This window comes from Austrofundulus limnaeus, unplaced genomic scaffold (genome assembly GCF_001266775.1).
Source record: "Austrofundulus limnaeus strain Quisiro unplaced genomic scaffold, Austrofundulus_limnaeus-1.0 Scaffold41, whole genome shotgun sequence".
Classification (NCBI taxonomy): domain Eukaryota; kingdom Metazoa; phylum Chordata; class Actinopteri; order Cyprinodontiformes; family Rivulidae; genus Austrofundulus; species Austrofundulus limnaeus.
This window is the reverse complement of record NW_013952443.1, coordinates 1,841,879-1,859,675: the sequence shown is the minus strand read 5'-3', so window position 1 is coordinate 1,859,675 and position 17,797 is coordinate 1,841,879. Positions and strand designations below refer to the sequence as shown.

The window sequence follows — 17,797 nt, the reverse complement described above, 5'->3', positions numbered from 1 at the left end:
GTTCAGTTGTACTAGTTTTTATGAAATTCATTATAAACTATGTACGGTATTTTTCGTTTACATGAATATGGTCTTTCCATTTGTCCTGATGTGTAAAAATAATAATAAATGATAAAGTTCACAATATATTTCTAAGTTTTATAATGTCACCTCCACTGGCCGTGAAGATTCCCGAAAAGGCCTCAAAAAGGCCCACAGACCACCAGTTTATAATCACAGTTGTAGCTTGTTTTGAGGCTCTGGACACATTTTATTAGTTAGCCGAGGAGCAGAAATGGCTTTTTTGATTGTAAAGTTTGCAGACCCCTGACCTAGGCTGCTATTAGTGCCCAGTTCAAAAGCCTGCCTCTCTGATGGTATGGGGGTACATAGGGCCAGCAGCATAAATAAACAGGTTTTAGAACAACATTATGCTCCTATCCAGATGATGATGTTTTTAGAGTAGGTTTGGTGTATTTCAGCAAAAGGACAGCAGCATGTTGCAGGGCAGCCAGGTCTGCTGCGTGACAACAGGAAGTAAACCTGCGTTAACTCCTGCTCAGCGGCGAGGCTGCTGTCAGCGCTCCCTGACTCGGCCTTTTGTCTTTTCTTCACTGTAATCCCTGCATGTGTAAGTGGATCCTCTAAGAGCAGGATAACTCCTTCTTAGAGCTCTTAAACACTACGGGAGGGACTAAAATCCACTAACTTCCCATTCACTTCTGTCCTTCTGAGGACTTACGGTATAATGGTGATTACTCCTGCAGTGGTGCACGGTTTGGATTTACTCCCCCGCAAAACATGTTGATAAGGTAAAATAAAGGTGGAAGATGATGCAGTCAGGAGGTCTTAAAAGCTAATTGACTGATTTTGACTGAACTCTGATTGTCTCAGTGGGGTAGAAGGTGAACCCAGACGAGCCCTGCTGGCCCGCAGGAGGGTAAATTATCTGGAGAAGTGGGGGGGGGGGGGGGGGGGGGGGGGGTCACACACAAGCACACTCTTTGTATGTCTCTAATCCCCGCCAGCCAACACAGCTTTGGCCAGGTTTCATCATGAAAGTGCCATGAAATAACTACTTTTTTTCTCTCCTCGCAGTAAATCTCCCCTAATCCTGGGGGCTGCAGAGACAAAAGGCCTCTGGGACCTAATCCTGGAGCTTTTAGTGGAGCTGAGGGGCTGGCCGACAGAGCCTCTTCTAAATGACTTATTCCTATCGGACACTAATACAGCTTGACAGCCAAGAACGGTGAAAGGAGGAGGAAAAGGCCAGGAGAAAGACGAATAAAAAGATCACAAACATTTTCACGAATTTTAGACGTTTGAGGGGTTGATTGGACGTGCACAGAGGAGGTGCATGTTGCACAGCTGTTACGTCCTGCAACTTCATCTGTCGATTTTTAAACAGGAACTTCAGAGTTTCTTGTTTACTCTCGATTGATTTCGGTGCAGGAATGTGCCTGTGGCATTTAGTGGGAAGGATGTCCCCACTGGTTTCTCAGCAATCTAACACTCCTGAGTAACGATGATACAGGAAATGTTGCAAACATTTTACAAACTGATTTACTCTTTGATTTAAAGACAAAATGATATATTTACAGACCAATGTTTGGACCTTTGTGGAATTTTTTATTTTTTATTTGATTCAATGTGTGTGTGTGTGTGTGTGTGGGGGGGGGGGGTCTGCAACACTGCAGTGTGAACGCTGAGAACTGAAATTTTGCAGCAACTGAATACAAAGAGCTTAACAAAAGCAGAATAACATCTATAATCTAAAAGAAAAGCACAGCACTAAAAAAATCTAAAAGAAGCAAAATGCTAATAAAAGCTAAAAGTAGCCAAATACTAGCTAAACAAAGCACAAGGCTACATAGATGCAACAAAAGGTTGGCAAAAATTTAAAATAGTGATAGATTACCTAAAGGTTTAAAACTAAAATATATAAAACACAGCAAATGTTTTAAAAAAAACCATGCTAGATAATTAAACGTAGTAACAGGCCAGCTCCATAGCTAAAATAAAAATAGCATTGCTACAAGTAGCAAAAGTCTAATTGAGAAGCAAAAGTGGCAAAACGGTAGCTAAATTAGCAAAGGACTAACTAAAAGCTAAATGTAGCAGGACAGTAGCTAGCTAAAAGTAGGAAAAGGCTAAAATGATAAAAACATTAGCAAACTGATAGCTAAAAACAGATAGCTAAAAGCTAAACGAAGCACAAGGGTTGTTGGAGGCAACAAAAGATAGGTTAAAACTAAAAATAAATAACATAAAATACTAAAATATGCACAACAGYACAAAAGCAAAATGCTTGCTCAAAGTAGCAAACTGATAGCTAAAATAGTGACAGGGTTGCTAAAAGTAGCAAAAGGCAATTAAAAAGCAAAGGTAGCAAAATGATAGCTAAAATAGTGATAGGTTTGCTAAAAGTAGCAAAAGGCAATTAAAAAGCAAAAGTAGCAAAATGGCATCTATAAGTATGGCAGCCTAGATACAGCGACCAAAGCCACATGTAGCTAAATGTAGGAAAATGCAAGCTAAAAGCTAAAGGTAGCAAAATGGTAGCTAAAAGTTAACAAGTAGCATAAAAAAGACAAAATCAACGCCAAAGCAGATTTCAACAAGAACAATATTTTAAATGATTTTATGAGATCCTATTATTCTTCAATGAATAAAGTACTCTAAATTAAAGGTAAACATTGTGAAAAATATAAAAGCTGCAAATAAAAAAGTCAGAACACCCATCTCCTGAATGAGCTGAAGGTTTTCATACTTAATTGGTTAAAAAAGCGGAGTCAGCAGAAGTAGTTTAATGGGAAAAACACAACAGAAAACAGTGAGTGACTATTTAAATGGATCTGTTGTTTGCTGTGAAAAGAAAAAAATGTACTTTTCTTAAAAAAAAAAAAAAAAAAAACAAAGCAGACAGAACCTCAAGGTAACTTGAACCTGAAATGAAGTTATTCACACATTAATCTTCATGTTCATCATGTAGTTGTATAAAAGTCAGAGGTTAAATCTGAAACCATCATTACTTTAAACCCGGTGCACCATGGGAAATGTAGGATGGTTTGATGATGAAGAAGACCTAATTTAGCTCAGCTGGATGGAAATAAATTGCTCTCATTGAGCAAGGGTTCAGATTAACTCCACATTGTGACACTTCATGAGCGAAATATGGTGCCTGTTAGCAAAACAAACCCCTCAGAGCCTCCCACCCTACCCCACCCTGTGAGGGGGGAGGCTGTCAGCAGCAGCAGCAGGATAGGAGAAAGGAGCCAGAGTAAGAAGTAAGGAGAGGACAATATTTTAATCTGTCCTGCCTGGGAGATTAGCCCACCCCATTGTTTTAATTGTTTTAACTGAAACCCTTGCTCATTGGGCGATCCTTGGCAGAAAACTCTCAAGTTCAATAGTTTCAAAAAACTTGAGCTCCTTGCGACCCCCCTCCTCCTCCTCTGCCCCTCATCCCACCTAATCCCAGCTAATACCTTTCTTTCTATTGGCTAAAGGCTGAGGGGAGCCTGGGTAAATGCTTCTTAAATAGTGGAGGGTGAGAATGGTTTCAGAGACTTTTAGAGCCGTCTGTGTGAGGATTTTAGGCCCAAAACTGGACCGAGGAACACTGGGATGGACCTGGATCTCACTCAGAGCCTGGATCTCAGGTAAAACTTTATGGGGTTTTAGGAATTACAAAGTGGTGTCTAATATAGTTGTTGGGTCAAATGTGTGAAATCACATTTATGAGAAGAAATGCTGCGTTGAAATGCTTGTATTGTGAAAACAATCAGATCTACAAAGTGTTTGTAATCTGCTTTATAATAGAACTAATAGCTGCGTTCTTTATTGTAATAGTTCATATCCCTGCATTTCATTTTTACTCCTAAATATGTTTCAAAACTATAGTTTACTTTTAATTTTTTTGAATTTTGCTAGTGTCGAGTTTGTGAAAGACAACCTATGTCTGTTTATTTTACATGCAGGTTGATCAATGGATGAAAATGATCCAAAATTGAATTAAAACCTCTAATATTTAGCTGCATTGAATGTTTGGAGACAAAAGCCTTTAAATAAAGACTGTAATGGTTTTTAAGAGTGTTTATATAAAGTTGGTCGAACAAAACAAACCTGATATTGATTCACCTGTTGTCAAAATCCAAATGCAGATGAGTTGTTTTGTTTGAAATTGAATAAATGATCAGTTAAAACCTCAGGATTTGGATCTGTTAGTAGGGTATTTAGAAAATTTGAAAGCAAAATAAATCTAAATGGAGATTTTAGGGAGTTATAAAATATAGACTGACTTGGTCAAAGAAAACTACATAGAAATTTGTCTTTGTTAAATTCGCATGTGTTGTTTTATGTTTTAAATCAGTTTAAATAGTTAATTATACATATTATATTTGAAGAAAGAGGATTTTTAAGGTTTTTTAAAATTGTTACAGTGGCTGGGTTGGTAAAAGAAAACAAGCGAGAMATTGATCCATTTGATCCAAATTAGTTGTTCTACGTTTGAAATYGATAAATTAGTTTTTCCAGAGGTGTCAAAAAGCCCTTAAATCAAAACTTTAATGGGTTTTAGGTATTCACTGTGAACACATGAAGCTAAATGTTGTGTTTGTTKAACCAGGTCCAGCTTGAACACATTGAGTTTCTGCGGGACCCCCTCCCTGGTCCCCCTCCACGCTGTGGAYTCGCTGCTGTTCGACCTGCGCCACCAGAGGGCGCCACAGCACCACCTTTACTCCGCGGCAGCGCGCAGCTTCTCTGTGGCTGAGAGCCTGGCAGGTGGGTCTRGTTCTGGGGCCTCACATCAGACCAAGCTGTGGTGGATTCATGATGTTCTGCTAAAATATGGCGCAGCAGATATTGAGCTAAGATTTGCTGTGGTGGCAGCTTTGGGCATCATTCACTCCAACCCTTTCTTTTTTATCTAAAATTTTGACACTGATTATTTGGCATCAACAATGTTTGTTAGCAAAATATATCACAAACCACTGAATAATTTGTAGAAAAAAAAAAACCTTTCAGAGGTGATCCTCAGTGAGTTTGTGTGAAACTGAACTTTTTATTGTCCTTTCCTATCAGAGCTGATCCTGGAGGCCCGGTACGGCAGCCAGCCGAAGCAGCGGCGCAGTCGCACGGCGTTCACGGTGCCACAGCTGCGAGCTCTGGAAAAAGCCTTCCAGCAGACCAAGTATCCAGATGTTAGTATGAGGGAGAGGCTGGCCGTGTGCATCAACCTGCCCGAGGCTCGCATTCAGGTGACWACACCCTCCACCCATCACCTGACTGGTTTTACTCAAGTCTCTGTCGCCTCTCTSTGTCAGCAAAACATCTCATAAACTGCTGGATTAATTCAGCAAAACTTTCACAATGATTATCTACAACTGGGTCAGTTCAAGATGGCCACCACAGCTCACAGGCGTTGGCCACCACCAGAAAAAGCCATATCTCAGCCAGTTTTACAGATATTCAGCTAGAATTTGATGTGTAAATAGCTGAGAGTCGTCCTCATACTCTGAACATGACATCTGCAGCCCTTCAAAGAATATTACACCTTAAAGTGCCTGTGACGTGTCTACCCTTCAAATACAAAAAGTCAAAGAAAGCATCTTTATACTTAAGAAAATTGGCATAGTACACATGATTTTATCCATTTTGTCACATGACTTGACTATTTTCTTTTGAATTTGGCTCAGCCAAAGTGAAACAGGAAGTGACATCAAAGGGGAACTCAATAAAATAAACTTGTTGGTCTCTGTTTATTAAAACAAAATTCTTTGAACTTTAACTCTTCTTTGTCTCTCTTTGAAAGCGACCAAATATACTCTAAAGAAACGTCAGATTCTTCTCTGCAGTCTGTGTTGTTAGCTTTTGTAACACTGCTCTGTTTACATGCAGACATTCCCCTTTTTTATTTTTAAACCTTCATAAAGCACCGAGATTATAAAGGAGTTCTGCTCCTTTTTTATCCAGGTTTGGTTCAAGAACAGAAGAGCAAAGTTCCGTAAAGGTCAGAAGAACTCCGGAGACGTCAGCGTGGAGGAAGCCTCACAGAGCAGCAAAGTGGCACAGGAGGAGGAAGTGAGGACAGAAGACAAGCAGGACATCACCACATCGCGCTCTGAAAGCAACATCCTTCCTCCTCTTTGTCCTCCAGCTCCTTTGGACGACAGAAACAAGGACTCGGACTCGGACTTGTCACCGTGGCCCCTCCAACTTCAGTCCCCTCCGCTTTGTTCCTTCGTGGCAGGGGAGCGTTATCTACCTCCTCATCATGAGCTCTGCCACCCACCACTGTTCTGGCCCATCATACAGCAGCACAGCTCCACGTGGGGGGATCCAAAACACTGTAGTTCAAGTAAAGTGCTGTTTCACCCTCACATAGGGCTATAATCTACCACGATCAAACACACTCAGCTGGAGAAGTCAGCTTTTTTATATACACTCTGAATCAGCAATGTGCAGAAACAAATACTAACAGTCCGTCCACAGAATAAACACCGTATTGAGTTTTAGCTGAACATCTGTTTGTCTGAAGGGATGGAAAACTGAACCTTGTTTTTTTTTACTGTTTGTAAATGTGAAAGTTGCTGAAAATAAGATTTTTTTAATTATTATTCACAGTCAGCAGAACATTTAAATATTTTTTGTTCCTGTTGGTTATTTCCATACGTAAGAAATAGTTTTAGACCATAAAGGACAAAAGCATTTGGGAAAATGTCCTTATTGTGCCTCAGAACTGCAGCTTAGATGCATGAAATAAAATTATTTGCACCTCTTTTCTGTATTTTTCTACTCTTTCTTTTATCCCTTACCCACAGTTGCTGTATCATGTATCAGCAGCAAATTTATCAAGCATTTAAATAAATAGTTTATCAGTGAAAACAGTGTGAAACAACATAAACATTTGCTTTAAGTTCATAAGTGTGGGACATACAGTATTTTTCTAACAAAAATAATACTTTAATTATTTATATATAACAATATATTTGTGCAGATGATTTATAGAATCATTTTCTGTTAATACTTTGTAAAATATAGTCATTTTGATGTTTTTACTCATAATATTAAGTCTTAATAAAGAAACCTGACTTGTAATGAAGTTAATTAAAAACGTAACTACGTCAAACCTTTGGTTTGTGATAAACTAGGGTTTAAATCTTTTACATATCGCGGTACTTTCCCAGTTTCAGCTGTAACTAAGGTCAACATCAGTCAATGAAACTCAACCAGTTTTAAAGCAACTCCCGAGGGCTACTGCTCGCCTGATGTTTTATAATATTCACCAAACCAGTTACGTCTGTTTTCTTGCGTAGCTTGCTGCTAAGTGAATGGGCACGACGCTGCGCAGTTGGAGGAGGCTTAAAGAGACCATGGTAGCAACTTCAGGCTAAAGAGAGGAGCCAAGCGTTAAAGAAAGTGGTGGTCGAAGAGCCATGGTTTGGACTGCGTTTTGATAGTTGACATTTTAAGGTAAAGTGCCGTGTTTTTACAACTTAAATTATCGTTATGAATGGTCTTATTTATTGACAGCGTATCTCCATATAAGCGTTGGTGTTTCCTGTGCTAGCTAGCTAAAGGGCTAGTAGATCCAGTCTGTGCCGCTGTAGGGATTAGAGTCGCCTGGTGTTGTGCCGAAAAATAGCACCACGGTTGGGAAAAAATCATCCCGTTGTCGGACGTACTTTTTAGGGCAGTTTTATTAAATGATATTTTAAGTGAAATATAACGACAAACGGGCTTGTTAATTTTATTACCCGTAGTCCTCAGTTGTTTTATTTTGAAATTTGTAGGCCATACTCCTCTATCTTATTGTGGCGAGCTAAAGTATCAGGATTTGTAGCCCTCCCTGGATTATTTTTTTTTTAGTTTTCTTCAAGCATAAAGTATAGTTAAGGGATTGATATTTGTTGATCTTGTGAAAAAAAAAATCATGGCCGTAATCCTTTCATGAGCAGAAATAGCAAAGGATGCATATCCTGTTTAAGTAGTTGGCCATTAAAACACTTTTAAACTGTATAATAGTTTTTTCCCCCTCGCAATTATACTCCCCAGGGTGCTGAAAACCAAGGGCTAGTTTGTCACTTTTTATTTTCTTAGTTTCTTATTGAAACGAAACGTCTTAAAACGCGCTTCCTGTGTGACGGGAGTGTTTTTCACGACACAGGTGCTTTTTTTCGACACAACACCGGCAGCGGTCTGGGTAAGGACTGTAGCTGGAATCTGAACGAAAACAGAAGATTTTCAGGTAAATCAACGACCTAACTTAATCTATCGTTACTCCAATCGGTAATGTTGATAACGACGTCGTCGGTACGCTGTTTTTTTCTCCAGGTATTAAGCATTCACCAACTAGCTTGTTAGCATCGGTTATGTCATTCAATGAATATTTTATGCATTGTCTTGTTTCCACTTCTTCACTTTACATTTGTTCACAACCGGTTAGGTTGCTTGTGTTTTTGTCCACACTGCTGTACACTGATTACCTAAAGGTTAGCTGTTTTTTTTTTTTAAACCAGGCTTTGGGCCGAAGAAAAATGGTACGGTGTTTGTTGATGCTAGCTCTGTTAGCTTAATTTGTTATACAGTTTCATTTTAGTAAAGCGTGAAAATAAAATCGACTACGTTACTAAATTTGTGCGTTATCGATGCAAATATTATATGTCGACGAGGTTAGTTTTCAGAAACTAATTTCCCAAGCTAACCCGATAGCCTAACAGCTGTGGCCTTGTCCGCTGCTAACGCTAGCTTGTTTCATTTCTTCGTTGATTGTCATCGATCTCATTTGTTCATAATTCATTTCTTGCAGATATTTGTCAATTTAAAAGAGAGAGCGCTGTTTTTAGAAATGGAGAGAGTGTTTGKATAATCCAAAATTAAATGGCAGCTGCAAGATACTATTCGTTAGTCTGCGTTAGCTTAAAAGCTAACACAGGCTTATTAATAAGGCTGTTATTCAATTTTGTGCCACAGAAACGTAATGAAATTTGTAATCTTGTCTAGAATTGACTGTTTATTCAAGTATTACTTAGCTATTTTCTATTTGTTTGGGCTCTCATTTATATGATGTTAGGATTCATAAGTTTTGTTATCTTTGTCTACAGTTATAGCAAGCTGACAAAACACGGTTTGACGAGAGCTTACTGATAAAATATTAGTATAATAGATTTAAGTGCCACTTAATTACATGTAAAAACACATTACTATTTACTTAATAGGTTTTAAACAAACTGATAAAATCTAACAGCTGATATAAAAAGAACACAACTTCCTAAAGTAACATAAGGGATTAGACTTATAAAGTTGAAAGATATCATCACAGATGCTGATTACTAAAAGTATTTTAATATTTGTTTATTAGTGGTTTGTCCATTATTTTTTTTGGGGTTGCCTTAAAAACCTAAGAGTTTCAAACATATTGTTTTGACCAAATTATCATCTGAGATGTTTTGAGGCCAGTGTTTTAGGTCCAACCAGATCTGTCCCCCCAAAACAAAGCAAGTCTAGAAACAGAAACAACCTAAAATCAAGATGTGTTGCACCTCAAATTGCGAAGCGCAATTACATGAATGCTGGTTAGAGCCTTCAGTTTTACCTTAATACAAATATTGTTATAAACATGATCAGGAGTCAAGAAATGTAAAACAAGAATCAGGAAAACCAAGTCATTGTGGTACTAGACAGTAAATGCATCACACCATTTACCAAAACATTATTATTTGTAGTAATAGTATTATTTTAGTTATGGCTGCATGRTATATAGCAAATTTATTGTCATTGCAATAACAGCCTGTGCAATAGGCATACTGCTAAAAACTGGTAAACTGCAATAAATGGTTTTTACGTTTGTGTTTTGTCAGCATCGGTCTGATAAACAAAATGGACCTGAGATACCACATCAAACCATAACCACTTAGTCAGTGGATAAAATGTTGGACAATTCAGTTATGTAATTTGCAGGTGGATTTAGATTATTTTTTAACACAAATCTAATAATTAGGTGGTGTTATTCAGTATTTAGAGGATCAGAAAAAAGTTTTATGGGGATGATGTTTTTAAGTCATTAAGAAACTGTATTGCATATAGTTTGTCGTTTCGCTGCTAACACAGCAGCTGTGTCTAGTTTCACATTTTTGAAAATAAAGCTGTCATGTTGGAATGGAAATGGATGTATAAGTTGTTCTTAAGATCTGAACCCAGAGCAGAAAAATTAATACTTAAGTATTTAATTTATCAGTCGTATTGTCATCGCAATATTAAGCACCGTTTTGTGCTTCGCAGGTTTTCCTGATATCAAGCAGCCATTATTATTATTATTATTATTATTATTATTATTATTATTATTATTATTATTATTATTATTATTAAGTGATGGATGAAATCAAACCTTTTTAATCAATATTTTTCTTAAAATCATGCGCTTTTATTCATTCAGTTAGCTTGATCGTTTATCACTTCCATTTTTTTTCAACTTGTACCTTTTTTTTAATCACGACAGTTTTATTTATTTTTTGTTCTACTTATCACTCTTGAACAGGTATTTTATTTGCCTTCTTACAGTAAGTATCAGCCTGTGTGACACAACAAGAAAGACACGGCAGACTCAGAGTAATAACTGATGGCACTCCTGCCTTGTGAATTAGTTCCTTTTCTTCTGCGTGCACACTGCAGTAATAAATGGATGCTTGACATTCACACTTGCAGATTTCCTATAGATTGTATTGCCTGCTTTGTTTACTCAGGAGGCACCTTAAACATTTCAGGCCTCAGTAGCTACAGTAATTGTAATAAAACTCTGTGACTTGACATAAATGGTCCGAACAGAATAAAATCAGTGTATCATATCTGATTYTTGTCAAGACCTATAGCGTTGTTTGCTCATCTTCTGCAAAGTTAAGTTGGATATTTGTGTTTATGTCTCTTAAGGTAATTTTTTTTCTGTCAGATGTAACACAGTTATCTGTAGACTCTAGTGTATCTAAATACATCCAATAATATGCTTTCCAGTGATGCAGATTGTTCGAGATGAGGCATTATAGCAGTCATTGATCTGTGTAAGTGCCTTTCCACTAGGAAGAGTAGCTATTGCCTGCATTACCTGCTGTCTTTTGCATCAGAAGCATCTTAGATTGTGGATGTAATGGTGTTTGGAGAGTGGCTTTGTTCAGAAGAGACTATATGCAATCATTTGTTTAAAAAAAATCTGAAAAGAGATAGTTGACATTACAGTTCATTTTGTTCTTTTGCCTGCTTTTCTTTCTACAATCATTTATGGTTTAGTTTGATCACTATTGCAGTTTTGATGTGCACAGATATAGAAATAAATTATTTTGCTCTCATCCTGTGCCTAGCGAAGGTTAGATGTTCTGGATTTTGCAGTTTTTTGTTAAATTCTCTGTTGGAGAACCTCAAAATATAGTCGAATTCAGACTGAAACACCTCTTCAGTATATCACATTACAAGATGTTTTAGTCTTCAGTGCAAAAATGGTCATTATGAGGTACACACCTTCCTACATCTACATTTACTAAATGGATTTAATTGTTCAAACAATAAGCATTTTCCTCTGTCTCAGGTCTTCTGTAGAATATATTTGCTTTTATTGATTGCTTTATTGAGTTTGCTTTGCACCAGTAAGTGTCAAGATCTTATTTCAGCAGTAGTATGAAGCAGTCCTAGTTGGCATAATTTGATATTCAAGTAAAAGGTCTAAATTAGCGTTTTTCATTTGGTGGTGGTGGTGGTGGGGGACCTTCCATTCACCTTAAAGAGCCGTGGGGATAAATCAAGTTTATCAAGCTTCTCTAGTATTTTGCCTTCTATAATTGTTTCATTGTAAGAATATTTAGGTGCACAATTGACTCAGTTCATTGTTTATCTTGGTCGTTGAGTCATAGATTAAAAGGTTTTGCTATTTTGTCACATTTTCTGGAAAATGCATTGTCAGTGTTGTCTATTTTCTAAATGTATATTTATGTTTTATCGCTGATATCAGCTGATACATTGCCAAAACGTTCTGTGAGAATGTATGTTTCTAGTGTTTTTCTTTTACAGGAATGCAAATGCGTTATAGTTTTACACTAATAATTTGTTCACAAACTGTATAAAAGATACCAAGTTAAACTTGTGTACTAACCAGCTTACAATAAATTTAATACTCTTGCGTTCTTTTCTATAGATAAACAGCGTTTATTGGTTCACTGAATTTCGTAGAAAGGCAAAAATGTGCTTTAATCTGCAAGTTAGTTTGTGACTTCGCAGAAGACTCTCTCATAATCTGTGAGCTAATTTCATTGTGTTGTTTTTCTTTCTCAGATAACCAGTTGACATCAACCAACCTGCAACCTGTTCGGCCGTTTCGCCAGCTTCGCGCCGCCTCCTGTCGTGGCCCTGCAACATGGAGAGTTTTCATTGTGTGAATGAAGGCTGACCGGAAGGAATGAGGCACTCAAGAAGATGTCCCCAAGTGATCTCGTGGCTGCAGTAGCTGCGTTTTGGAGTGCTTTTTCGTGACAAGTGTTTTATGTGCGTCTGTGGGAACATCCTCGCGACACCTGCCGTTTTCATCAGGCAGGGCCATGCCACTCTGAGACTGGATTCAAGAAGCCCATCAGAACGAAGCCCCCTCTACTAAACAATAAATACAAAGAAGAAAAGGGAAAAGCTGTTCATTTGGCACCCAGGACATTTTATCTGCACCGTTGGCTCGTTCAAGTGTCCTCTGCACGTTTTAGCAGCAACACCTTTCCTCTGTCCTGTGAGATTTGCCTCCCTCCCCCTCCCTAAAGCGCGTCCTCCATTGTTGATATCGGAGTTTCTATGGTTTGCATGGCTGGAGAATAACCGTGGAGAAGCCAGGGTATCACAAGCTTATGGATTTTGACAAGAGAGGGGGCAAGGGAGAGACAGAGGAAGGAAAAAAGATGTCTAAGACAGCAAGCAGCAGGACTGGACATGGGGGCAGGAGTTCAGGGACCAATTCTGGAGTTCTTATGGTTGGCCCAAACTTCCGAGTTGGTAAAAAAATCGGCTGCGGTAACTTTGGAGAGCTGCGACTGGGGAAAAATCTCTATACTAATGAATATGTGGCCATCAAATTGGTAAGTACTCGTCTATAGAAGCTGCACAGTTGTCGCTAGTCTGATGCACATCCTGTTTGCTACTTGTATGACAATGTATCTTCTGAAGGTAACTGTGAATTTCTAGTTGGCATTAAAACATGTATTGCTTTTTTTTTTTAATTCAGCAGAAGCTCAGCATGCAACTAACTGTTTGACCTTAGAATTAGAGAAACAGGAAGTGAACAGCATTGATCTCCCACCCCCACTTTTCCCACATCTTTGCTTCATGATGATGCACAACCATGCTCTGCTTTGGTTTCAGCAGCGAAGAAGCTAAAATTCGACCCTCTACTTTATTTATTATTGTAATAATTTTTAGGAAGAAAGTTAAAACAACATGGTTGAATGAGATTTAAGTTTTTTTTTCCACCTTTCTTGGGTGGACTTACTTTGATTGGTTAAGCTTATACTTTCTGTGCTGTAGAAGTAAATCCTTGACAATTTTAATATATTACTAGTCATATTGTTAAAAAATTTTTTTTTCAAAAGGAAGAGCATCTTACTGATCTCTCATTCCAGACAATTCTCAGTTATCAGTTATAAAATCAATTTGTTTCACACAAACCTTTCCTAATTAATTATTATTATTTTTTTGTTTTAAGACAACTCGGTAATTAAAAAGTTTTGAGTCAGTGTGAAGATTTTTTTTAACACAACTGGTGAAACCACATGAAATGTCAAGACCTGTTTGTTTTCTCGTTGCACAACTTCCTCCACATCCACTTCTCTACATATTTACAAGTGTCGTCACTTGTAGARCTCCCACTGAGTCATGTGCAGTTTGTACCGACAGTACCTTGATGTAAGAAAGACCTAGCTGAAATTCCTGGTAATTCTAGTTTTCGTACTCCTGGTGGTCTTTTTCATCACCGTCACTGCTGCTCTGACGATTATCCTTCACAGTTCTTCCTCCCACAGAGGCCCTGATGTTTGAAGCGACATTCGCTTACAGCTTTGCCCACCACAAGGATGGCAAAGGTTGGCAAACAACCGTAATTGCAGGTCTACTTTACTGAAATCTTTAATCGAGCTCTCTGCCTCACCCCCCTTTTCCTGAGAGCGTCTCATCTGTTGGGTATTTTTACCACAAATGTCCAGCTATATCTGGAACCGGCCGCAGTGCCATCTTACTCCTGTTAGGACCTTTTAGTGTTTATCTGAACGAGTGAGATTGAAAGAGGAAGTTCTCCTAAAGTGTTAGCCTGATTTATAGTCCGAGATGTGAGGCTGTGTGTCTTGCACATGCGATTTCATGATGAAAATAGCATTTTCATGAGTTTTTAAGCAGTTGATGGTTTCGGTCATACTTGGAAAAAAAATCAATAATTGCTTTGTGTCTGGTTGAAYAAAAGTTGATGATCTACCAGAAGGCTTGTAAAGTGACTTTGTTGAAACCTCTGATACGGGGGGGTGTAATCTCTCTCCCTTTGTTCTCCTTTTGTAACACAAATTGTAAATGCCAGCTTCCTAACAACAGTGCACGACAATTACTCATTTTTTTTTAGTTGCAGGTTTTCTTCCGTAGCTGTGCATRTGGGTCACACCTTCCTGCAGCTGGGACAAAGGTGAAAGCCACCGTGTCCACGTGACACCAGAGACAGCTGTGTCGTTTGCCAGTGCTCAAGCTTGTGCGTCTGTGAATATAGAGCTGCAAAAAAAAAAAAAAAAAAAAAAAAAGGCAAGAGCGAAACGGGAGAAACTGAACGCTGAAAGGTTGTCTTTGTTGGCAGGCCTTGCCGACACACAGTGGTTCAGTCGTCGGTCCAGCTGGGTGCGTTCTCACACTGACGAGCCTGTATGTGATCGAGGCACGACTGCTACAAGTACACTGTAGGTTTTAGAGTAGAAGGACCGTGACGTCAGCTTCTCAGAGCAACAACGCCATTAAAGATCTGCTGGAATTTGAGAACTCGTGCAAACACTTCTATCGGTACACTCCCTGTCACGATGGTGTCACTGCTTTAGAAGGAGTAAAATGTTTTTGTCCTGAAAGCGTTTCGCACACGTTTTATCGTTGTTGTCATTTTGTCCTCCAGATACGTTCTGTTTATCTTATCAAGGCCAAGCTGCACCTTTTTGACCCAGTCTGTTTTTTTTGTTATTTCCACTAATTCTTCAAACGGTTCCAAGTTACAAACCCCACATCTTCGATTTTATTTCTGCCCCATCTCGTGTAATTGGCTGTGTATTGTGAGACATGGCACCTTCGGTTCTGATATCATCCGTTCTGAGTGATAATTAGCTGAAGACTCCTCTTTGTGGTGATGACAGCCTGCGACTATGACAGGAGGCTGCAATATCTGCTAAACCTTGTAATAAGTGAATGCTGTAGTGTTGACACTTATTGTACTGCACAGTGTGTTTCTGTAGCTCTGTCAGAGGCTGATTATTGGCGTGAGCGTGTAGGAAGATGAACACGGTAAACAATAAGACCTACTGTGTGCCAGCCATGTACACACAGAGCAGTGCGTTATACTGTTGAGAGTACTTACTCAAGGATAAATATATTTCAAAATCAAAATTACCTAATGAGGAAGTGGTTGTCTAGACTCCTTTATTTTAAGGCTTTGACCTCAGTTGCCCTGTTTGAAGCAAGAAATGCAGGCTTCATCAGTCGAAGCTAATTACACTTAGTTCTAGCAGTTTGCCAAAAAAAGGGTTGTCTGATTGGTACATTCGAATATTGCAACATCTCAGTAAGTTTCACACTTAAAAACTAGCCTGTATGTACAGACTGGAATGTATGTTTTTGTTGAGAACGGCTCTTRCTCAATTCTACAAACAGCATTGACCAGATATAGGAAGAGAAACAAACAACTCCAATCTCCCCCCCCCCATGGTTTACAGTAAACAATTTAAAATTTAAATTGTTCTGTGTATAAAGGTTAATTCTCCTTTTCAGCATTTTATTTTATTCATCGACTGAGTCATTTATGCAGAGGCATTTTAAATGGTTTATGTGAGCAAAGTCAGTCACAATGCTGGTCAGTCGTGATGCTCGGATGGAAATCTGTGGTGTTGTATCCAACCTTCCTGTCTGCCTCCCACTGAAGGATGATAAGCAGCTCTTGTTGCAGTCTAGCTCAGCAGCTTACACAAGCTTGCCACGAGGCAGTTGTCGGAAAACTGTGAAGGCACAAAAGCCTTATCAGCATGTTTGGCTGGAATTAAAGTGACATTTTGACGATTTAAGTTCTTTCCTCCCCAGCTTGGGCTTTCTTGGAGTGCATGCTGGGCAGACCGGATGAATAAATCCTGAGATGTCAACGGCATGTAAAAGCCTAGCTTCAGTCAACTAGCTAATCTCCTAATTAATCAGTAGCCAGAAGTGTTTTTGTTCTTTAGCACAAAACAAGTGTTTTAAACGTACACAGAACCGTAAGGCCCAATTTACATGTTTTAAAGTGAAATTGAAACGGTTCTATTGCTTTTTCACCGTCCACACAATGGCAGCAGTTGGGTTTTGTCACACCAAAACTTTTTAAATCCAGGTCTGAGAGGAAGTTTCCTGAGATCATTTTACCTGAAAATGAAATTTACCTGAAAGCGCAAGTGTTCACACATCCTCACTACGGGTGCAGTCAGTTAATAGTCTATATTTTCCCAAGTCAATTAAGGGTTATAATTTAAAGTAAGGTTTAGCAAAAACAACACTAACAAAGGTTTGTTGTGTTTAGCTTTTGCGCATGTTGTTGACACRCAAAAATCACAGCACCAACTAGTGACCTGGCCTGCAAACTACAGCAGGTTTAACATCTTTTTTTGGTCTTATCTAAACTTTCATCGGGATGTGTGAACATGTAATGTTTTACAATTAAAACAGAAAAAAATCTACAATGTTTTCAGGGGMCTGAATGATGATGACTTGACAAATGCCTCAAGAAAATTGAAGATGTTTACTGTGAATTACTGCAGTGCAAAGTGTGACTGCACAAAATAAATGGGTTGGAAAATGAACAGGGTGTGTGCCTGTGGGGCAGTTTTTGGTGTGTAATTGTACTTGATGTAACTGCAAAGCTAAGCTTAGTCATGTAGGCTTGTATTATCATTATTTTTAACTCAAGTCACACAACAGTTTTATAGTCCCTGTTTTGAATTGCCCGTTACAAAAGACGACCAGTCTCTTTTTTTTTTTGTTTGTTGTAGTAAAGATGATGAGTTTAAACTTTACAGTTCAGTTCTTTGCAGCATTGTAATTAAAATGGTGAACTAGAACCAAAAATAACTTGGCCAGAGTCATATGATTGTCAAAAAGGACTGGAGCCAAATTTGTCTCGGAGCTATTTTTAGCCAACTGTACAAAAGAGAGGCATAAGTTTTGTGGTCGATACGCAACTGCCATATAAGATATTTAGAGTCGTTGCTCCATTACTTAACTCACCAGGATATGTAGGTCAAAGAAATGGGTTTAGATTGCTTTTTTGATCGAGTACCTTGTCAAGTTTGAACACAAATCTTTTTCATGTCAAATCTTTTACATTACAAGAAGTCATACAGCTGCTACTCACTTTATTTCATAGCACCGTTTTCCATCCTTTTTCACTTGGATAAAGCAGGAAAGAGAGAGAAAACACTTTTTTTGAAAAGCTATTATTAGCCCTTTTTCTATTATTATCGCTCTATCAAAATATCCACATTGGGAAATGCCCATGACTCTAGTGGAATTCATTGTTTTTATTTGCATGTGTGTTACA

At 38.4% G+C, this 17,797-nt stretch overlaps 2 protein-coding genes across 6 annotated transcripts in view; both read left to right on the top strand.

Annotated features, from left to right (window-relative positions):
- The first annotated feature begins 3,266 nt into the window (after nt 1-3,266).
- dmbx2 (diencephalon/mesencephalon homeobox 2) lies at nt 3,267-6,761 on the top strand. The gene is made up of 4 exons (XM_014007349.1): nt 3,267-3,641; nt 4,607-4,764; nt 5,065-5,240; nt 5,956-6,761. The coding sequence occupies exons 1-4, from the start codon at nt 3,607-3,609 to the stop codon at nt 6,373-6,375; spliced, it is 789 nt and encodes a 262-aa protein (XP_013862803.1). The 5' UTR covers nt 3,267-3,606; the 3' UTR covers nt 6,376-6,761.
- A 531-nt stretch (nt 6,762-7,292) lies between these two features.
- csnk1g2b (casein kinase 1, gamma 2b) overlaps nt 7,293-17,797 on the top strand; it is a 40,401-nt gene continuing 29,896 nt past the window's right edge. The window contains exons 1-3 of one of the 5 annotated variants that reach the window (XM_014007345.1): nt 7,293-7,455; nt 8,150-8,230; nt 12,298-13,082. In XM_014007345.1, the coding sequence (XP_013862799.1) occupies nt 12,855-13,082 (228 nt within the window). In that variant the 5' untranslated portion in view covers nt 7,293-7,455; nt 8,150-8,230; nt 12,298-12,854. The remainder of the gene's footprint in view (nt 7,456-8,149; nt 8,231-12,297; nt 13,083-17,797) is intronic. The other 4 variants (XM_014007342.1, XM_014007347.1, XM_014007346.1 and 1 more) reach the window with 4 other exon arrangements.